Below are 22,882 nucleotides of genomic sequence, written 5' to 3'. Positions count from 1 at the left end.
TGCGGGAACTACTTCATGTTTAACTCGTAGCATTATCTAGTGGGAGCAAAATATTCTTAGTCCTACGTAATGCTGCCCCGGAGAGTGTGCAGGGTGTACTCCTCAGGTAGAATAAGATTTTTACATCATTCTGCTCCAATTAAGCTTATGTTAATTTGCAACCCTTGTTAAAAGGCCAAATGAGAGACAAAGCATATTATTGCACCTTGCATGTGTGTGAATAGTGTCATTCTGCTCTTCAGGAAAACCAGCTGAATTGCAGAGGAAAGAAAGCACAGACAGGCATCCATTCCAGCATGGGGACAAAGTGAAATGCCTGCTGGATGTTGACATCTTGCGGGAGATGCAAGAGGGCCATGGTGGCTGGAATCCTAAAATGGCTGAGGTATGTTTCTGCTTGCTCCTATTCTTTGAGTAATTTATCAGTCGCTATATTCAACTACGGAAGTAACCACTGGCTAGGAAGCTACCAGAATATCGTTGTGTAACATAATAGCTTCTGTTACTATGTTGTGTTGAGCAAATAATAAATATAGATTCTTCAGTGGTAGCACACTGAAGTCAGATTTGGTTTTAGGTTCAGATAAATCTGTATTGTATGAGAAGAGACTTGTGGAGCTCTGCAGAATTTCTAAGAATGAGCTGGGCCAGAAGAGCTGCTCCAAAGTCTCAGGAGCCAGTGCAAAAAACTCTTGGCTGGTTTGTTTGTTTTCAAATGTGATCTTTTCCATGGAGTTTTGGGTTTGTTCCCTGTTTAGCTTCTTTTATAGCATGCATTAGTGCTAATGAAGGTTGTGTTATCAGCAGTAGGCTTTATCCTTGGATATGGCTGACTTCTCTGCCCACATGACATTTTTGGAGCTTAGCCTGTTGTTTTGTCCTTTGTTTTGAAGAGCAATCAGTTTGTTGTCACCTGTTGTCTAAATAAGCTTAGACAGTAGAGGAAATGAAAAAAGAAATGACACCTATTACTACAGTAGAGTCTCAAGGGGCAGTTTTACCATCAAAAGCTTCGGGGGTTGTGAATATTAGATGTGAGCTTACATTCAGATGAAATGATGACACCTAAATGAGTAAATTTGCCCTTTAAATCAAAAGATTTTGTACTTTTAATTTCTCTTAAGTTAGCTTTCTTGGGTTTTAATAGTCCACAGAGCTTGCTGAAAATAGATTAAATTACCTTCACACGCTGAAAAAGACAATGTTGCTGTTGTGCATTAGATTTACTGAAAGGCAAAACTACGTTTTGGTACTCATCATTGCAGCAGTAAGATCTATTTCTGAACCTATATTAGTCACCTCTGTAAAAGTGTCTTTTTGGAGGAGGAGGGAAAGTTAAAATGAAAGCGCTTGTATATAGCCACAAGTGGCCCAAAAACCTGCTACACCTGGGTTGGTATACCGAGTAAGCTGCAGGTCTAATGCTGAGGCAGCTCCCCTGAAGCCTTGGTATATGAAGCAGTACTATAAAATTATACGGACACATAATATATGTAGTCTAACCCAACCTGCCCTGTAGGTAAGCTGTCTTTTCTAAGTCAGGCTTTTAAAAGGTCAATCCAAACTATGTCATTTCAGGCTCAATGCAGAGATCTATTAACTGAGCATCAGTTTCTACTTTAGCCTGACAGGCAGGGAATTATCCTTATCTGACATAAACTTTTAAGTAGTCTGCCAACTGAGCCACGAGTTTCTTATTCTTGCTGAGGCCTTCATCCCTAAACCATAGTTTTTGAGTTGCTACTGTGTAGCTAAGACAGTCTGCCACATCGTTAAACTTCTGGGCTTGTTTCTGTTGTTACTGAATGTAGGTTTAAATGGGAATATTAAACAGAGAAACAGTAACTTCCCTTCATGTCAGAAACTGTTGCCTTTTGTCTCCTTGAAAACTGTCAGCTACTCAGGCCTGCCAGAATCAAGAGAGTACTGCACCACATAACACTATCTTATTTTCTGTAGTCTTCCCTCCTGCCCTTTTTTCTCTCAAAGCATGCCTTGCTGGTATTATACTGTAGTACTGTGTTGTAGTCTCTACCCACCTTTGTCATTGGGAAACATGAGGCTGATATGTGACCCAAGTTTCAAGCATTTTCACACTTTGTGTTCCTATCACCTTCCTCCCCCCAGTATGCTGCTACTTGAAAGGAGCTTCTTAGGCAGTCTTTTCTTCCTTTTGCAGAAAAGTAAATGACTGTGTGTCATTAAAACAGGTTTGGAAGCACTGTTACTCTGTGAATTAGAGACTAATTTAGTGTGACTCATTTAGCCACTTGTCCCTTGGGTGCCTGCTTTCCCCACTATTAAGCATTGCAATTTATTTAGAGGCTTTCCTCTGTTTGTTTTTTGTTTTGTTTTTGTTTTCTCCCCTATCAAAAGTTCATTGGCCAGACAGGGACTGTGCACAGAATCACGGACAGAGGGGACGTGAGGGTCCAGTTCAACAGTGAAACCCGCTGGACTTTTCACCCTGGAGCTCTGACTAAGGTAGGTGAGCTTGGCCAGAACCAGCAATGCTGCAGGGAATGGCCATCAATTCAGCTTTTTGTGTTAGGACACAGTGTGTCTCAAGTAAGTGCCAAAGAAATGCGCTGCTGTTCTAAAAGCAATAGGGCCGGGCTGAATTTCCTGCAGGCCATCAAAGCTAAGCCAGATGGTTGCAGACTGTGGGAATTGGGCTACTAGGCTGTCCAGTAGGAAGAATCTTTTGGATTTTAAGTGTTGGAAGTTCTTAAGGTGAATTCTATTTCTGGATTTCAGCTTCTTATAAGACTGATAACAATAGAGTTGTAATAATTCATCCTTCTGCAGCTGCCTCTCATCTGTGATGTACCTTCCTCCATATCACTCCATTTCATTTTATTTTCTTGCTCTCCTGTCTCCATGTTGTTCTGTCTCTTGTCTCTTTCTCACACATCTCCCTGACCGTTCTGGATGGCCTGAGTCTTTAATCCATCTCTTCTGATTTTATGTCTGCATTTTTAAAGCTGTTGGCTCTGGCCTTCTCTGGAGGGTTGATGGCTTGAAATGTCTATTAGAAACAGACAGGGCTGCTGGAAGACTAAAATTCTGAAAGATCTGAAAAAGGTTACGGCGTATTTATTTAAAAAAAAAAAAAAAAAGATGGAAAATGCAGTGTCAGGCTGTTTTGCACAAAACTGGCCTGCTCTGGACAGTGTGTTTTCACAGTGCTCCCTTCTTAGCTCAATGTAGGGAGGGAGCATCTGGCAAAGGATCAGTACAGGTAAACTCTGCTTTCCCAAAGATTTAACTCCCTTAAAGTGAATTAAAATCTCCAGTGCTGAGTCTGGTATGGTGAGGAGATGACTAAGGGAAATTCCTTGTGTGCTTCATCTTGGTATTACTTATAAACGTTTTGAAGAAGAAAGAAAAGAAAATTGTTCTATCCCAAATTATTTGCCTGCTTGTAACAGAAATCTCTCAACCCTTGAACTATGCTTATTTTGCAGTGCAGTGATTATGAATTTCTTGCCTGTGAAACTTCTGTTTTGTAATGCCTCATTTTTTTTGCATCAATGGGCTTCTTGTTTGGTTGAGATTTGGCGGGGGAGGGATGGAGGGGCTTGTGTGTGTGGTGGTGGTTTTGGCTTCATCCCCCAAAAGCTTATGACTTTCTTTTTCTTGTAGCTCAACACTTTTTGGGTTGGTGATGTTGTCCGGGTGATAGATGATATGGAAACAGTGAAGCGATTCCAACTTGGTCATGGGGAATGGACAGATGAAATGGCACCTGTGAGTGCACGTCAGTTCCAGGACAGTCCAGTAATTTCCTGAGTTTTCTCATGCAATTAGTAGTGGTGATTGGGCTTGCATTGCCCTCTAGTATTCCCTGCTGGTTAGTCAGTGCACAAACCTTTCCGGGACTGCTGAGGCCTTGCAAAAGAAATGTTGCCTAGTGCTATTGTCTATTGGTAATATAGTCACAGAATCACAGAGTGGAAGAGCTTGGAAGCGACCTCTGCAGATCATCTAGTCCCACGCCTCCGCTCAAGCAGAGTCAGCTAGAACAGGTTGCTCAAGACCATGTCCAGTTGCGTTTTGAATATCTCTGAGGATGGAGACTCTGCAACCTCTCTGGGCAACCTGTTCCAGTGTTCAACCACCCTTGCAGTGAAGTGTTTTCTGGTGTTCAGATGGAATTTCCTGTGTCTCAATTTGTGCCCGTTGCTTGTCTTGTCACTTGGTGCCACTGAGAAGAATCTGGCTCCATCTTCTTTATATTCTCCCATCAGATATTTATAAACATTGATAAGATCCCCCCCCCCCCCCCCGAGCCTTCTCTTCTGAAGCTATACAGTCCCAGCCCTCTCAGCCTCTCCTCTTATGAGAAGCGCTCTAGTCCCTTCATCATCTTTGTGGCCCTTCCCTGGACTTGCTCCAGTAGTCCTGTGACAGCATCCAAAGCAAAGTGGGTTGGTGGGGAATCTGACAAAGGATTTGGCTACCAGAGAGTCAAATAAGAGGATTCAGTAACCAGAGTAAACATGTCCTCTTTTGGCCTTCCTAATTCTCTGAAATGAAGCAGGGAAGAGTGTCCAACTGGAAAAATGGTCTGATCAAACTAGTGTGGCTACAGGGCAGAATACAGACGTCCTCCAGGAGCGGTTAAATGCACAGAGGAAACCTTTCCTAATCCCAGCTTTGTCAGTCCTCTCAGGACATCACATTTTGTTGTTTAATCAGCTTCATTTCCAGACATTTGTAATGTGTCTGGGAAATCCTCTGTGTGTGTAACCGGTAACACAGAGACTGCTGAAACCCTCTTAAGTGCTTAAGTGGGAGCTGTCTGCAGAGGTGTCACTGTTTAGTGCTTCTCTTTACACAACAGAAGTACTGCCTGTGAAGCCACTCTTAGAAGCGTTGTATTGGTTCTGAAAGGCAAAGAATGCTGCATCTTCACTTCTAAAAATTGTTTCTCTCTTCCCGTTGCAGACCCTAGGGCACATCGGCAAAGTGATCAAAGTGTACGGGGATGGAGACCTGAGAGTGTCAGTTGGAGGGCAGTCCTGGACATTTAACCCCGCTTGCCTGACAGCCTATCAGAGAGATGAGGAAGCAAACCTCATGACAACTGAGAACACGAAGGAATCAAAAAGTGAGCTAGTGAGAAGGGAGAGGTCTTTTCTGTCAAGGACTGAGAAACAATTGCTCTGGTGTAACAACAGCACCACTCTTTGGTCAGTGTTAAACTCCAGCTGCTTGTCCTTTCCCAGATGGAGTACCAAAACCAACCTATGCTCTATCGGGAAAGCAAAGCTGGTCTTGAGGAAAACACAGGATTTAGGATTCATGAGTACTACCTGTGGCACTACCTTACGCTCAGTGTTTGCTACCACCTTGATTTGTTCAATTTCCTATTCCATCCTGCTACGTTTCCTGCAGGAGGATAAAAGATACTAATCCATGAATGCTTATGATATACTCCCGGGTCCCTTGGGTGGAAATTCTGTCAAAAAGAGGAGCATTTTGTCCATTGTACCCTGAAATTGGACTTGAGATCCCATGCTGTGTAGAGGAGATTTTTTTATTTTGCACGTCTGCTGATAAAATTTTTTCTAGCCCCACCGTACCTGTTTTCTTTAGAGGTTAGGATCGTATGGGGGGGGAGAAGACTCCTACTGCTTTTTTTTTTTTTGACTTTGCTATGTAGACTGTTTGCTCAAGTACACCTGGTGATAAACTGTGTTAGACCTAATGCAGTACTTCTACCTGAGCCCAAGCTCTTTAACTTTGCTCTGCCTGGAGGACTATAACACCTCTGTCCTCTCAAGCGCTCAAAAGCTTGTGATTGGAGAGCAGGTCTGAAAGGACCCGTATTTCCTCCTAATGACATCTGTCCCAAAGCTCGGCGTTCCTCTTTAGAGTATTTGACTTTTGTTAGTGGTTTTTCTGGGTTGGTCTTCTGTAGCATGGTCTCCAGTATCTTTTGGGTTCTCAGAACATCAGGCTTGTAAAGCAAAGGGGCTGTGAAAGTAGCAAATTTGTAAAGCTCTTTGTGTGAGCTAGGTATTAGAGATACAGCAGGCCAATACTGTGGTTATACAGCCGTACTGCTCCAACTGCAGGTTGTACACGTGTGCACACATGCGTGTGCACATGCTCTTCGGTCCTGGTAGCTTGCAGCTGTTCCTTTTTCCTGTCCAGGTACTTTAATCACTGTTCTGGAGAAACTGCTGTCCCAGAAGACAGAATCAGACCATGCAGGGTGCTTGGTCATTTGGGCAGCACTCAACAATGCAGCTAAAGTTCGGGAGCTCCTTCTGAAGTACCCAGACAAGGCAAGTCTTGATGACATCCTTAATGGTTAATTCTTGTTGCGCTTCTTTAAAATACTGGTATAAAACTTTGTGGTAGAGTAGGCAAAAGGATGGAAGAGAGATGATAGATTTCTAAATCCTTGTATTGGGTAGTAGCAGTTGGGAAATGATTTTGCTGCAATTTAGGATTTAGTCTGTAAATTAAATGTGCATATCTTATGGCATCAATGTGTGGCTTTAAGTCTGAGCTGCAGTTAAGTCCTTACAGCTTGTTTCCAAAGCTGGCTTCCAGAAGACTTTCTGTATGGACACTGCACCTGTAGAGTTAGGGAGAGAGATATTCTTGTATATGAAAATAGTGGCAGGATGTCCAAGAGTGTGGCTCGTTTTTGAAAATAAAATGCATCTGTCCTTAGATGACCTTGCAAAAATGGAATTATTGGAGTCGGAGAAGGAAAAGAGAAATGCTGTCCAGATTCTTACGCTGTGTGTGTCTGTACAGTGTCTTATTTCATGTCTGGCTGGGTCAGCCAGACAGGGGGAAGGGGACTGAGGCTTGGCTTGTTGCTGAACAACTTATATGCTTACGGGGTGCCAAACTGCTAGGATTACAACTACTCATATCTTTTCTCTTTGAAGCTGCCTGTTAGAGAGGATCTCAGCTCCTTCAGTGAGGGGCACAGAGTCTGTAATGGGTTTAAAAAAGAGAGCAAAGTATTTCAGCAACGTCCTTGGGAGCCATTGGTAACAAAAATTCTGTTGAGGCTGTGAGTGCATGGCAGGCAGGAGCAGGTGGATGGGTTGCTGTTGAACACTAGGACTGGTTCTGAAGGAACCTCTGTGAAGCTGACTTAGTGGCTGCTTGTCTGATATTAGCTCTGGTTCTTTACTTACAAAATGAATGGGGCCTCTGGAGATGGGAAGGAAAGAAGGAGCATATATAATAGATTAAATAGCCAGCCACCCATGACTCTGTCTAACTTGTCTCAAATAAGAAAGTGCCAAGAGTCAGGAATACATTATCACATTACTTCTATTAGAGTATTATAAACAGCAAGAGGAGGCTGGAATTGAGGCTCACTTAGCAGTGCAAGTTGGAGTTGCTTGTGAAGGGTTTTCCAGCTTAACAGCATTGTCCTTCTTGTGTTAAATGGGGGAATAACACGCTGGCCTCTTAACGCCTCCTTGCCTGACTGGCTTACCCATCATTTTGAGCGAGCCAAAGGAAGTATTGGCTGTCCTGCTGTTCTGACCGCTGTAGAGCCAGCTGCAGGAATGACAAAATTGTTCTGCTTGCCAGTCTGCTGAGGCTTTGCCAGCTCCTTCATCTCTTTTCCTTAGTCTCCTATCGATTTCAGTAGCTTCCATTTCTTTTTGTCTTTCTTTTCATATAGCCTTTCTTCGCTCTTCAGTTCCTTTAATTCTTGAAAAATCTCATTGTAGGGCTTCAACACTGTGATTTACCCTCCAGCCATTGTGCCCAATATGGTACCTAGAGTGACATAGAAGAACAGGGACTTGGCATCTTCAAAGCCATATGCAAAGCTAATCTGATCTCTTCATGCATTTTCCTATTGGGAAAGAAATTGTTGGCAGAAATGTCAAATATCATGCTTGCAGGCCTAGAGGTAGTTGGTGTCAGAGGTGCAGCTTCCAGCTCTGTGTTCTCCCTTCTCCCTTCTTGACTTAATGCGTTGTCCATTTCCCTTTAGAAATATTTTGGGACAAGGTCAGCATTTTAATTGATGTGCATAAAACGCCTGGTCCAAGGGGGCGCAGATTCTACTTATCACTTCTGAGCATGCTACTCTTCTACAAGTAACAACTTTTATCCTGCTAGGCCTGCTCTGTAACAGGGATGAGGCCTAAACGCAAATTAAGCTCTTTCCTAAGCAGCTGTTTGCTGTGCCTCTGCTCTTCCTATAGGTCGACACAAAGAATCAGGGCAGAACTGCCCTGCAAATTGCCTCCTATCAGGGACATCTGGATGTGGTGAAGATTTTGCTACAGGCACATGCAACTGTCAACCTAAGGGATGAAGAGGGGGATGCAGCGCTGCACTATGCAGCTTTTGGGTAGGAGATCTTTCTTCTTGCTATGGCTTATCTCATACAAGACCTAGGGGGGCTATAAAAGGACTTGTGTAGATATAAATGAACAGTCTTTGTGAGGAGGGTGCGGCAGAGCGTGGCATTGCTCTGATTTTACTCCTTGTTAGAAATTGGCCCTTAAGCTTCAGGGCCACAGGTGAGTTTCTTAATGTGCTACTCTAACTTCCACAGCTAGGACACTTCCCATGCTATGAAATTTGGCGGGGGGAATCAGAACAAACGATAAGAAGTTTTAGGTGATTGGATTTTTGGTAGGGATTTTTTTTGTTTGTTTGGCTGGGAATTTTTTGTTTTTGTGAGTGCATATATTTTCTAGAGCAAGATACAATGGTGTTGGCAGTTACTAGGGGAGAATTCATCAGCATCGAGTGCGGGAGGTTACTGCCGATTTAAACCAGACTAATGGAGTGCAGACTCTAGAGTACAAATTAGGAAGGTTTTTTTAATACTGAGAGAAGATGGAGTGGAAAGGATACAAAAATCGAGAAATTCTGCTGCCTTAGAGGGGGGGAGAGTTTATATCTGCACAGCATGACATCTAATCTGTCCTACTCCACGCTTTTAAATCAGAAATCAAGCTGAGGTTGCCCGTGTGCTTATTGGTAAAGGAGCCAGCACAGACCTGTTGAACAACGCAAAGTGCACAGCGTTATATGTTGCTGTTAATCAAGGATTCACAGAGGTGGTGCGGGCTCTCTGTGAGCTCAACTGTGATGTCAACCTCCCAGTAAGTTTTGCGTTTGGGTGTCCTTTTCTTTCTTTTTTTTGGGGACGGGAGGGAGGTGGAGGGAAGGGCAGACGGCAGGCAGGCACAGGGGGCCTTTATGATCTTGCACCATTTGTTGTTTAGTGGAATGTGAAGCTCATTCTCTTAACAAAATATACTGCTGTTCATTGCCCAGGGAAAGTATTCCTCTCACTTCAGTACTCTGAAATTTCAGTTTTGGGTCTGGCCCTTCATTGTGGGTCTGCTCAGCTCAATCTAGTAGCACTTTCTGTTGTGCTGGACTCAGCCCTCCAGCAAGGGCTGGCCTGCTGCTAATGTATGATGTTGACACACCCCTGTTCCCAGCAATAAGAACGGGTGAGGATTTTCAGACTGGCATTTAGGGACCCAAAGGGCAGTGGTGAATTGGACCTAGCCTGTTTTTAGGTCACATGCATATGATAATGGGACTGGACTTTGCTGGGTCAGTCTCCCAAAGCTATTTAGGAGTATTAGCACTTGTTTACTCAGGAGCCGGACTCAAGACCCGGTTAAAGTGATTTCATGCAGGTTATGAAACTGCTACGGGTGCTAGTGACATCTGGATGTTTGGCCTGGAGTTGATGTAACCTGATGACACTATGTATCTTCTTGTCTCAAACAGTCCCTCAGGGTGGCCTGTTCGATTCAACGCTCTGTGAGGTAACCTGTGCTCTGCTTTGGTCTCCTTGTATAGGATTCTCAGGGAGACACCCCCCTGCATTATGCCATCACTGCTGATTACAAGGTCATCATTGAGATCCTCACTGAAGTACCCAACATTGACTTCACTGTCCAGAATTGTCAAGGCTTCAACCTGCTCCACTATTCTGCTCTGAAAGGCAACAAACCGTAAGTGAACAAACCATGGTATACATTCCTGGGATACCCACAGGTTGGCTAGGGCCCTCTGAGACCAGGTAGTGATAAAGCCTTGCTTGTGAGAATGCGTGTGAGACAGCTGTGAATCCTAGCAGGTTAGCACCCATCTGAGATAGAGGAAGTCTCCATCCATCATGGGCTTGGAGTGAATTCTCTGCTCTATTAGCAGTAATTCAGATGTCGGACATGAGCAGAGAGTGCATGTGGTGCTGGGGGGGGGAACAGGTGTCAGTTGCTGTGTAGTATACCTGCTTTTGCAGAAAGAGATGAGCTCAATCTGAAAGGTCTTTTCCTCTAGTCGCTCTAGTTTTCAATTCTTATGTTAATGTATTAATTCTCTGCAGAAGTGGTTTCTCAGTAAGGGACAGGGAAAGGCTGAGATCATCTAGCTCAAAGTGACACATTTTCAGCAATACAAGTCTAGGATTGTGCCCATTAAATTCCAGCTTCCTGTGCTTTCTCTGTGTTTCTTCAAGTTAGCTCTGCACAGAGCTTTATAGATATTGAAGGGACTTGAAATCAGAAAAATATTCTTAGTATTCCAAAAGCATTAGACAAGAGTAGCCCTGAGAGAAGTGAATTCTCCTAATGAGTATTAGACTTGAAGGAGGAAAAACAGTAGAAAATGTTCTGTTTGTTTATTCTGTGCCCTGTGTGCACTGAATAAGCTGTGCCTCCAAGCCATGAAAAGCAACCAACATAACCATGTAAGTTTTGCCAGACCTCAAAAAAATAGGAGATTTGTACAAGAACACACAGCTTGGTGTCCTAAAAACAGCTGTAGATAGTCTATGCTACTTTTCTGTAGCAAGCTTTCTGGCAATATGTGCAGTATTTGAAGGCAGCAGAGAAATCTAAAGGTCTGCCTCACTAAAGTTGCTAATGAAGGTCTGTTCTAAACTATGTTCCGATGCCTAAAGAGAGACTAAGGCAGGGCCTCCCCTGGAAACGCGTGCAAGTGTAGCAACACTGGAGAGGAGCGTGGTTCTCTGTGACACTGTTATGCTGACACGGTGGTGGAAAGATCCTCTTGCCCACAGAAGTTTTTCTGTGGGAAAACTGCCATACTCTGTGTCCACACTGGCAGAGTTGCAAGGGAAAGCTTTCCCTCACAGTTTTCATCTAAGAGAATCCTACAAATGCGTCAGTGAACAGAAGAGGAATAGAATGGCAGGCTTTGTTTTATTTTACTTTTGAGGTCTCAGATGTCCAAGAAAACTTCTCTTCACGTGCCTAGCTCTCAGTGGTCCCTTACTTTGGAAGACCAGATCTGCTTCAGTGAGGAGAAAGCTTTTCATCCATTTCCAAGCGAAGCAAAAGGAATCGTGGGAGAGTGATTGAATCATTGATACCAAATTAACATAGAAGGCGCAATCTGTCAAAACTAGGGCATGTGAAAAGCCACTCCAACCCTCCTTGAACAGCCCGTTATAATAAGAACCATCCTAGAGTTCCTCATTCAGCAGCTGCTTATGGCTAGTGTGTTGGCGGCATTGATTTTGGCTCTTCTGGGTGAGGATGTGGGACTAAATTCTGTGTTGATGGAGAAAGATACAGCTTGAGGCATCTTTACAAGCCATTGTGTGCATCTGGACTTTATTTTTACTGCTTTTGTAGATATTAACTTATGCTTGCTGTCTACCAGTAAGAAGACAGTGGATGTAGCTCTAGATAGCTAGAAAAAAAAAAGCTTGATTATGTATTTCTTGGGTTTAAATAGTTGTTGCATTCCTTGTCCCCTTCCCTCCTTCATGCATTCAGAGGAAACCACTGCCTGCTTTCCCCATCCCAACTTTCTTTTACCTCCCTTGGTTCCCTAGGGGATCCTTCTGCTTCTGGATAGCCTTCTTAGCTGTCTGGGATTATGTATGGAAGGACAGGAGAAGGATTATAGTAATCTGTACTTGAAAACACAATATTTAACTTACCAAGGGTGCATAAGTCAGAGCCTCTGGGATTCTACCAAGGATAAATCTATGCATTATTTTCAACGGCAAAGTGAGGTTTACGCTACTTCATTAAGTGATAACTGAGGGCTTTTTGTTTTACTCTTGTAATTCAATCTGCAAGATGGAGGTAGCTCTCTGCATCACAGTTGCCAGCTCAGGATGCTGCCTCTTGAAACGTGAAGAGCAGCATTCATAACTACCGAGCAGAAGAGGCAGGCCTGTCTCTTCTCCTTTTCCCCCCTCCCCCCCCCCCTTCCTGATAAAATAACACTTCTGTCTCTGGTTAACCTCCAACCCTCTAGAGCTGTAAAGAAGATTCTAGCAAGAGCTCGACAGTTGGTTGACTCCAAAAAGGAAGACGGTTTCACTGCCTTGCACCTTGCTGCTCTCAATAATCACAAAGAAGTGGCAGAAATTCTCATCAAAGAGGTAAAGGCAAAACAAAACAAAAAACCCTTAACTCTCCACCTCCAAAAGCCCCCATTTCCGAAGCATATCAGGTTAATGCTGGACTCATAAACATGTCTCTGTCTCTCTGAAGAGCTGCCGTTGCTGCCCAGACTTTAAGGAACAGAGATTGGCATTCCTGGTGATATTCCTGGGGAGCAGTTTCCTTTAGTAAGGAAAATAAACTGAAGGATGGGAAGCTAACTGGCATTTTGCTGTTGATTTTAGTGGTGTCAAAGCTAGCATCTATCTGTGCTTTGAGATGCTAGTGGCAATGAAAGTGGCAACTACAGGTCAGCACTCCTGGGTTTTGTTTCGGGTTGTCAGTGGTTCATTGTCTGAGTTTCTCCACCTTTATAATGGGGATCCAGGCCACCACACCAAGGCTCTAATGGCTTTATAAATGAGTGCTGTTGTGGAGAGATGTCTGTGAACACTAACTACTGTATTGTGATAGCTTTATTTCTGACATAATCACTGCATTAGCCTAGCCATACCTCTAAATGCTCTCCGTGTTTCTAATCCCTTGCTGCCGCCTTCCCCCGCAGATTTGGCGGAAAGGCAGAATGATCCAGGTTTCAACAGGTTTTTCTCTTCTTTGCTCAGTGGTGCAAACGAAGAGGGGGAATTAAAGCACAACAGGTAGCAAGGAATCAGTATCACTTTAAAGGAGCTAAGCCATGACTGCTTGGAGTAGTTCCAGAATTTGTTTGTAAGTGTCAGGAGATTGACTAGCTGTCATCCAGCTCATTACTAGGAAAACGTTACCTGTGTGTCACCTTGGGCACTGGGCTTGTGGTCCTCCCTTTCTTTACTTGATATATGAGATGTCTGGACTCTGTGGCCAAGGCACAGAGGGCAGGATCATGTAGCGCTCTCTTGGAGTTCTCTCTACTGCTCTGTCCTGAAGATGGAATTGATACTTGAGGCTTTAACAAGCACCATGGCTGCGGCACTCTTCTTCAGCCAAGTTCTGCAGCAACAACTCTCTTTGTCTGATGCAATTGTTCAAGGGTCGTTGTGATGTTAACCTCAAGAACAACAGGAACCAGACACCACTGCACTTGGCTGTCATCCAGGGACACGTAGAGATGGTGCAACTGCTGGTCAGTGAAGGCAGTGATGTCAATACTGAGGATGAGGATGGGGACACAGCCATGCACATTGCTTTGGAACGGCAGCAGCTAATGTCAGTCATGATGGAGAAGCGTGAAGGGGAGATGGGATTGTCCCTCCTTTCCAAGGTGAGCCGGGTGTAGCAGAAATTCCAGCACCAAGGGCAGGGAAACGCTTGACAATGTTGGAATGACTGCAGATGGTGGGACCTAAGGGGGCAAAGTAAGGCAGGAAAATTGTGTACAGCTAGCCCAGACAAGGAGCTGGGAACAAACCTGCTCGCTTGTGGGAAAGGAGTGGATATGTCCTCTGAGGCCTCAATATCTTAATTCTGTGGTATGAGGGTACGCTTGGCTTTTTAGCATGAAACTTCACATAGACACCAACTCATCCTGTCTTCCCCAATATTTTTTATTAGTGTTGTGCACTCCTTTCTTGACATGGGAAAGCTCGTGCATCCAGTTGCAGAGCCAACAGCATTGGGTTTAATTCACTCCCCAGAACCACACCAATTCCCTTCTGTCTGATGGTATTGAGAATATGAGGACAGCTAAGCACAAGCACCCCAGTTATCTGCAGATGTAGAGCAGAAGGTGAGAGATGAGACATATCGTATGTGATGAAGGCTACCTTGTTGGAAAGCCTGAGCTGGATTTCACCATGTTGCTCTATATTCATGGATATAAAAAAGTATTAGCCTGTGTCCCAGTCTAAAGCTTCCGGAGGACGTCTTGGCCTCCCTGAAGTCAGCAGAGAACCTCTCAAAAGAGTGGGTCCCACACTTCAGCTCCACGTTTCAGATTTACGTCATCAATACTAGACTTTCTTCAGGTAAGGCATGGACATTGACAAGAAAAGTTCTTTCACCCAAGGAAGCTCTTTCCAGCCTTCCTGTTGGTATAGAAGGCAAAGAGTATTGTATCTGCTTCTCGGTCTGCCTTCTTGCCACAGAGCTTGGAAATGGTTTTCTAGAAGGCTCAAGATTACTGGAGAAAGGAACACCTTACAATTCTCCTATGTAGAATACGTACTCATATAATGAAGGAGGTTTTGGCTCCCCCCAATAGGTTCTTCAGGCAAGAATTGGTTGGGACTTTCCCCGATTACTTTACTTTTTGGAAGACGCTAATAGGTATAAACAGTTCCTTGGAAATACATGTTTTTGACTTTGCTTTTGTCAGAAGGATTTCTCAAGGTTAAGTAGTCCACTTTGTAAGAGTACATAGTACAATAGCTACAGTACTTGCCTGCTCTTTTGAGAAACCTAGATTTGAATCCTAACTCTGCCTTATTTGGAGAATATGCTTGAAACTCTGCCTTCCACAGGGTATTCTGTGGGGAATGGTCAGAGGAGAATGTATCCCTATTTTTTCCCTCCTTGCTGCTTTTTCCATCTTTCAATGCAGAGCAAAAACAAATTACAACACTTTAACCTTTCTTAATGAAACGTTATTCTTGTTTTCTAGCCAGTTCAAAGCAGGATCTGTCAATTTACAAAACCACAAGTGCAGTGGAAAAAGTGCTTTTCTGCATTTCTGTTAACGCTCAAGCCTAAAATTTGCCTGTAGACTGTGGCTGATTTGGTGCAGAAGAGCTGAATTTCTCCCTCAGTTTGAGCACAGGTCATTTCAGGAAAGGCTTTAGATCTAGAAATCAGCACGTGATATGCCAAGTATTGGAAGCTTAGTCTGGTTCTTTGGCAAAGATATTAAATTAGCCCTTCAAAGTGCTCTGCCATCCATAAATATGCCTGCATGTGCACACACCAGATTTGCAATGCAAACCATGAGTGAAAGTATCAATTTTACATTCTGAATGGAATCAGAATGATTCCATTGAGGTGGACTATATAGTACACTGAAAAAAATGGTCTACCAGTAACGATTCCTGAGTTTCTCTACCTACAGGTTCAAGCAAAGGGATCAGCAGTAAGGATGGGTTTTAGCAACTCAGTGACAGTTTGCACAGCAGCTTTACTAGCTGTTAGGTGTTAGCATGTGCTGGGGAAGGTTGCTAGCTGGCCTGGAGGCAGTGTGTCCAAGAGCTATGCAAGGGGTCTGGACATGGTGTTTCCAATACTTTTAACAGGAATGTCTAGATTCCATAAGGCAGAAGGTAGGAAGGAGGATGATGGCGATTTTGGCCTAAATGTGCAGCTGCTTCCCCTCTGATTTTACATGCTGTGATCTACATGTCCTGGTCTTTTAAGTCATTGGAAAATTTTTGTCGACTTCAAATGAATTTGGATCAGGTCCACAAAAGCTTGACTTTTTAAGTAGCTGCCACACAGGGCTCCATACGTTAGCTGTTCGTCTTCTAATATGTGCTTTGGTGTCCTCAGTGTACTTCCGAATACTGAGGTGTCTTCACAGTGCCTCCTCAGTGCAACTGAACACATAAGAGGCCAAAGACTGAAAAAGCAAAAGTCTGCTGATTGAAACTTTGGCCAACAAAGCACAGATGGGAAGGAGGCATCTCATCTACTTTTCTCATGGCTCTTTTCCCTAGAAGTAATCAGTGTTCCTCATCCCAAGATCAAAAAGCAAAGAGGAATCAGCAAATGAATGAGTACTGAAGCGAAAAAGATGAGGATGAAAGGATATTCTGCAGGCTTCTTACATTGTAAGGCTGCTTTGGCAACTCTTCCCTGTAAAAGCACTAATCTAGGTCGATACCTCAGTATTGAGTTAGGCATAAGTGTTTAGAAGTATCCCAGTATATCAAGCTTGCCAGTTATTTGCAGTGAACTCCACAACAGCTTTCTGGAATACTGGCCTCATCTACTTTTATTCAAACATGCTCTGAAACTAGCATCCTGACTTGAACCATAGCGTAGAAGGGAAAAAACAGCTAGGCTGCAACAGTTCAACTCTAAAGAATAGCACTTTTCACCACCTGGAGAAAGGAATGCCTATTACCATGATTAGTAATTAATTAGCACCAGTTAGGACCAGTCTTTTGCACTCTTTGAATGGAAGATATGAATCTGTTATTTACATGCTGAAGGATCTTTTTGTTTACAAATAGGAGTGCAAAATTGCACTCTCAAATTGCCAGTACAAGGATTAAGACTCTTCAGAATTTGATGCAGAGCAAAGCTAGACAATAGAGATTTTTTTTTTTCTAGTAATACAGATTGTTTCTTATCCTCCTTTAGCTGCAGGCTTCTGGCTTCCTTGGAAATGTGGAGCTGAATGTTGGAACTGCAATTGCATGTTATTTAGCACAAGAAGGAGCAGATATTAATTACGCCAACCATCGTGGAAAGTCTCCTTTAGACCTCATTACAGATGGAAGGATTGTCCAGATCATCAAAGACTTCTCGCAGAAATTCAGGTAGGCCAGGTCTTCAGATACTGTTCACAGTGTACTTCCCTGCAAAATACAGAGAATTCCCACGGCTATTTGGTGTCACTGCACGTGGCTATCCAGAAGGGATTGTAGCCTCTCTGCAACATGTTGGATGTCAGTCTGAGCACCTCCTGTTTCATCTGGAGTTGGCTGCTAGCTGCATTCTTCTTTCAGGGTGTACACTGCTATTTGAAACAGATGGCAACAGCAGATGAATACTGCTCACACAAACTCAAGCTCTTGAATTGCAAAGAGCCTTGAGGCAGTCTGAGAAGACTTTCCACTGAAGGCAAGAGCAGCTTCTCTCTTGCACAGTAATTCTAGATTTTGTTTTACTTTCCTTGCATTCTGCAGTTAGATATTTAAAGCCTAAGCAGAGAGGAAATCCAACAAAAGAGTGAGCATCAGAATCCACAGACTTTATTCCAGAGCTGGATAAACGCCTATTTTTCAACTGATAAGAGAAATAGCTGAGCAAGTTTCAAGGGGAGAACGGCAAGTCAAAGGTGGCGTTATCTTAGGTTCTGAGAAACATTTGTTTGAGTTTTGGCTTGCAAACATGAAACCAGAGGTCTGTTTTATCTGAGGGCACAGACCCACAGTCATGTTGCCATTGGAGGAAGTAGCATGTAGTAGCCACAGTAATTGGCCACCATCTTACTCCATTGTAAATACAAGGTGAAATGTGTTCCTTTAAACATCTTTCACAGGGATTTTGTCAGTGAAATATATGTTGGACTGAGTATTTTTTTTGCTTAAAATGCCAGTTCTTTCAAACTGACATTTCTCACAGCAATATACTGGTTTCAATTTCTGTGTTGAAGTTTGACTGGAAGGTTTGGGTGTGCATTTGCACAGGCAAGTAGTTAAGGTAGCCACTGCAGATTGGGTGCTGCATGTTAGGTCATAGGCCTGAGGTACCTCATGATGTGTCCCAGGAGCTGCCAGGACATTAGTGAGGTGCCTTGGGAGAGGTTATTTAGCTGTGTCTTCTTACGCTGCTTGGTTAGCTTGACTGAAATGAAGAGGTCTAAAAGAAGGGTGTTGGGGATGTGTATGCATTTATAAATAAGCTTCTGCCACTGTGGTAGGAAGCTAGAGAATAGTTGCTGCCCAGAAACCTATTGACTTTGTATCAAAAGACCCGAAAATTCCTCTTCACAGTACTCCTAGTAGGCCAGGGACTTCTTGGCAATAATGTAGACATTTGCTAGTAAAACCAGCATCATTGACCCTTCTGTTCAAACAATTAAAGAGTTTAGGCAGCAGAGCTAGTTAGCAAGATGACCAGCTGGCAGCAAAAGTAATGGACAGATTGGATGTTAAGGGCTTTGGGTTTGGGACTCGTAATGTCAGGATATAGAAGTCTGAATCAGAGCTTGTATTATACAAGAGACAAACTCACAAACAGGTAACTGCCCCAGGCCATTTTCAGGAGTATGTAAGTACAGAGTTTTCTCAGAGTTACCCTTTTTAAATAGGTCCTGAAGGCTGACTCCTCCCTGCAGATGGATGTACTATCAAGACCTTAGTCATCATACAGAAGGGCAGTTTCAACTCGTGTAAATATGAGTTGTACCTGCTCTTTCCTCTGGGTAGTGTTTTTGGGGGGGTGGGTTGGTTGGTTGGGTTTTTTGCTGCTGTGGCAGCTGCTGCTGCTAGTTAGATCCAGCCAGCATACCAGCTACTAGAGGCTGAGCTGGCCCTAGCAAGGGTAATGAAGGTTCAAGAGTTTATGCTAGATGAATATCTGCTGCACTGTCTGCAGGTGGAGTGTTTGCCCCAGGGATCAATGCAATTTTATGTGCTTACTGAAGAGGTACCTGGAGTATGTGGCTCAAATCTTATCACATATTCATGGTTGCAGGGAACAGCAGGTTTCTTCAGACAGCTCAGCCATCACATGCAGCCTCCGTCGTGTGCACACCACCCCCAACACGATGACCAACCTTAGTGTCTCGAGTGTGGCAGCCCCCACAGAGTGCCTTGTCTGTTCAGAGCTAGCATTGCTCATCCATTTCTTCCCATGCCAGCACAGTATTGTGTGTGAAGGTAAGTCTGTTCTGTTTTTGCTCTTCCCCCTCCCCCCCATCTCCTGTTCTGCCAGCTAGCCTCCCTGTTTGGACTCTCATAAATCAGGCTCCATTCAGACACAAAGCTACTGAGCTGTGACCTGAAACAACCCTGGCAGGATTTCAATAACATCCTCTTAGATGGGATGCCCAAAGCTATCTATGAAAGGCACAGTGTGTTTTGGGCATTTGTTGATGGGGACCCCAGGCAGCTTAGCTTGAGCTTATAGATGCCGTGGATGATTCAGAAGGAAGGCCAGATGTTTCAGTTCTAGCTGGCAAGTGCTCTCTCCATCAAAACCTCCTGAGAAGGATTTCCCTCTTCTCTGGCTGTAGTTATCTGTTTACATTTCAGTTGTTTTAACAGCAGCCTGCTCAAACATGTCAGCAAGTCTGTTATCTTGCTAAGGCCACCTCAGTCTGACCACAGGGCATTTGGATGTGGCTCTGGCATGCAGTCCTTACAGTTTCCCTCAGAGCAAAGAGCTGTTTTGCAGCAACAGTGCAGCAGTTCCAGTGGAGAAGCTAGCATTATGATCCTGTTATTAAGGCACAGAGCACTGAAGAGCTAAGGGTGTTGTATTTGCTACTGGGAGAGGACAGACTAAACTAAGAGACCTTCAAGAGAAGGTGGTTTCCTCGTTTCCATGCAGAAGCAATCTTTTTGTCATCCAGGAAATACTCAGGATTTTTAAAAGCTAATATTCTTGAGTATATCTTCTTCTTCTTGCTTCTGGTACCAGTGGGCTTAATTGTAATCTCTTCTTGTCTCATTTGTGGTAGAGTGCTCCAGGAGAATGAAGAAGTGCATCAAATGTCAAGTGACAATAACTAAAAAACTCAAACAAGGTATGTTTGCTGTTCCTACAGTACAGTGCCATAGATTGAGAAGGGTCCCTCACAGTGTTAATTTTGGGCAGCATCAATTATCTTCAGTGAAATAAACATAAGGAAGGGGCTTGATTTTGTGTGTATGTTGGATTGACTAGCTTCAGAGAGGCAAAGGTAGATTAACTCTAAGCTGTCGTAGGCCAAGCTCAAGCTGCACAGACAGAACAGAATATTTGAGGAAGCTTGTCCTGTGCTTGACTTGCTCTGTGTACTGAAAGCAAATGTCAGGTCTTCCGTGTGTCAGTGTAACCCTTTTTGTAGGCAGTGATTTAACAGTGAAAATGTGTGAGAAAGCAAAAATTATTTCTTGTGAAAGCCTTGCTTCTCACTTGCCTGGGATTACAGTGCCTGTGCAGGACTGGGGCTAGACAACTATCTAAGAATCATTGAGCTGAACTGCTCTGATAAAGCTCTTTAGCTCAGTTTTAAGCAGGGATTTTCTTCTGTCCTTGTTACTCGGTGTCCAGAATGGGGAATGCTATACATAGCAGCAAGCTGGTAGCATGTTGGCACTGGCCTTGGAATTAATCCAGGTTGTCCACTGAAGCTTTTCAATAGAGCACCTGAGAGTGGATGTCTTTGTGGCTGAGATGACTTTTAGGGCAAGTTTGTGCACGTGAAAAGGAATTGCGTGTCCTGCTGCTGCTGGTTTAGCTTCATGTATGCCTTTGGCATCAGGCTATAATCTTATGACTTGATGCCTTTGACAAAAGTATAGGGAAGCCAAGAATCTGTCACATGGCATCAGACATACACAGCTAGCTAAGCCAGAAATCCTCTCTGGAACTTCGTAATGCAAAAAATAGCAAGTTTACCTGCCAGTAGGCAGGAGCATTGTTTTTGCTGTGAGCCGCAAAGCGTCATCAAAGAGGAGAGCAGAATTCCGGATGAGAGATTTGTATGCAGATTTCCACCGCAAGAGGAACAGCCAGGTTTCTGAGCGTATCAGCAGGACTTCTCTGTCAGTGATGTGTACAATGTATGTCTTTAGCATGCTCCCCATCCCCAAACTTGCTACAACTTTATGGATTTGAAATCACTTCTTGCACCACTGAGGTATAATTAATTTCAGAATGTTTGGGAAAGGGATACTTATATCAAAGTGTAAAGCTACCTAATCAAAGATTTAGGAGCAGAAGATGAACAGTGGCTGTGTTAAACTGAAACCAGGAGGATTCTATTTACCTAAGTTGGCAGTTGAACAGCACTTGGGATTCTTTCATTTCATCTGATTTAGAACCAAATATCTCTGCAAGGTCCACTTAATTTTGCCTATAAAATTGACTAGATGATTCTATTTGTGTAGCTTGATGCATGGAGAAGTCAACTTCGGTGAGTTCACATGGTTTCTTCTTGTTGTGGCCTGAAAGACTTGAGCAAAAATTTGCATCCCAGATGTAAACAGGAGGTTGAGAGGATGGAGTACAGTACTCTAAGGATTCCTGGACCTGTATGCCAGAGCATCACAATCACCTTTGAAAGTTTTTGCTTCAAGGTGGCAGCAGCATATTGCAGAACAACAAGGCAGGACATACCAGATTTTTTTGTGTGTGTTATTTAAAAAACAAACACGCACAAAAAGCTGAGCAACAGAATAGAGAAAAGCAACAGTGGCCAGCCTATTTAAAAAAAAAAAAAAAAACAAAACAAAAAACCAACAACAACAACACCCACCAACAAATCTTAGACTTTTGTCTGAGGAATCTTTGGATAAGGCTCAGTGAAGAGAGTTTAGGCTGATGTAATTGCTGCTCTTGAGGGGCAAAGTCTAATTAAAGACATGTTGCATAAGGGAAGAGGCAGAGCACACTAGCCACTAATTCTCTTCCTGCCCTCCCACCCCTGCAGACAGCACCGAGGTGGAGTGCAGCCCAAGCTCTGAATCCACAGATCAGAAGAAGCTCATGGAGGAGCTGCAGAACCGCTACCGGCAGATGGAAGAGCGCATCACCTGCCCGATTTGCATTGATGACCAAATCAAACTGGTCTTCCAGTGTGGACATGGCTCTTGCCCAGACTGCAGCACAGCCCTGACCGTGTGTCCTATCTGTCGGCAGGCTATCCGGGAGAGGATTCAGATCTTTGTCTAAGGATATGCTTACTTCTCTTCCCATCTCCCCCCCCTCCCTCCTTTACTTCCTTTTGGTTTGCATTTTAGATGAGAAGCACTGGTCTGTATGATGTGTTTGGTTACATGCAAAGCCATCCTGAAAGGGGAAGAAGCAAATAACTAACGTGACTTGGGTAGAAGCAGAGGGAGTCCCCTCCAGTCTCAATATTATACATGCAAGGAGTGGTGCTTGAGGGCAGACAGCCCCTCTCTCTGTGTTCCTGATCCATCAGAAAGATGTGAAATAAAGGACACTGACCCATGTGCTGAAGGCAGAAGAGACTTTCAGACCAGAGGCAACTAGACTTTGACATGCAGATGTTTGCAAGAGCATCCAACTCCAATGACTGCATCTTGTTGTCCCTGCAGTGTCAGATTTGCAGCCTTGTGTTGCTCTGAAAGGAGATGCTATGGGAGGATATACCTCATACCTTTGCAAGCAATGGCAAAGCAATATTCTTGCACTTCACATGAGGAGATATCAGAGGAGAGCAGTCACAGCCTTCAGTCCTCCCAGGGGCCCGTCAGTGGTAGAAAGATAGCGTCCTAAGACAATATACTCTCTGAACTAGTCCTCATCAGCTCAACAAGATCTTGGACTGACAGAGGCAAATCTGGATGTAATGAGATCCTAGAGACAGAGTGTGTGCCTTAGAGATAAAGTAGTGAGCAGTGACTGGAGAAAATATGTTGTTGCGAGAAGTACTTCTAACCTCTAAGTGACACTCTTTCTTCCCCCCTCCCGCAGCTGTGTGTTCAGAGACTCCTGAGCTTTCTATCCATGATGCCAAAGGCAGGTGTTAAAAAACTCCAATCAAAGTGTAAGGAAAACAAATAGTAGTAATTAAGAAATGAGGAAGAGGAAGAAGAATTTCATTTTTGTTTCATTGTTTTGCAGCAAAACTTAATAAAATAAAGTTTATATTTTCCTGA

The 22,882-nt window shown here is 43.7% G+C and overlaps 1 protein-coding gene across 35 annotated transcripts in view; it reads left to right on the top strand.

Annotated features, from left to right (window-relative positions):
- The window catches only part of MIB2 (MIB E3 ubiquitin protein ligase 2), a 50,756-nt gene extending 27,874 nt beyond the window's left edge, over nucleotides 1–22,882 (top strand). For 11 of the 35 annotated variants that reach the window (XM_068915997.1, XM_068916005.1, XM_068915999.1 and 8 more), the window contains 14 exons: nucleotides 243–385; nucleotides 2,377–2,484; nucleotides 3,646–3,750; nucleotides 4,951–5,113; nucleotides 6,163–6,296; nucleotides 8,202–8,350; nucleotides 8,957–9,113; nucleotides 9,829–9,983; nucleotides 12,265–12,391; nucleotides 13,423–13,653; nucleotides 16,683–16,861; nucleotides 18,744–18,928; nucleotides 19,732–19,797; nucleotides 21,688–22,882. In XM_068915997.1, coding sequence (XP_068772098.1) covers nucleotides 243–385; nucleotides 2,377–2,484; nucleotides 3,646–3,750; nucleotides 4,951–5,113; nucleotides 6,163–6,296; nucleotides 8,202–8,350; nucleotides 8,957–9,113; nucleotides 9,829–9,983; nucleotides 12,265–12,391; nucleotides 13,423–13,653; nucleotides 16,683–16,861; nucleotides 18,744–18,928; nucleotides 19,732–19,797; nucleotides 21,688–21,929 — 2,144 coding nt within the window. In that variant the 3' untranslated portion in view covers nucleotides 21,930–22,882. Of the gene's footprint in view, nucleotides 1–242; nucleotides 386–2,376; nucleotides 2,485–3,645; nucleotides 3,781–4,950; nucleotides 5,114–6,162; nucleotides 6,297–8,201; nucleotides 8,351–8,956; nucleotides 9,114–9,828; nucleotides 9,984–12,264; nucleotides 12,392–13,422; nucleotides 13,654–16,682; nucleotides 16,862–18,743; nucleotides 18,929–19,731; nucleotides 19,798–21,687 lie in introns of all 35 variants that reach the window. The other 24 variants (XM_068915991.1, XM_068915989.1, XM_068915995.1 and 21 more) reach the window with 3 other exon arrangements.

Source organism: Struthio camelus, chromosome 21 (genome assembly GCF_040807025.1).
Source record: "Struthio camelus isolate bStrCam1 chromosome 21, bStrCam1.hap1, whole genome shotgun sequence".
NCBI lineage: Eukaryota > Metazoa > Chordata > Aves > Struthioniformes > Struthionidae > Struthio > Struthio camelus.
This window is presented reverse-complemented; position numbering and strand designations above follow the sequence as displayed.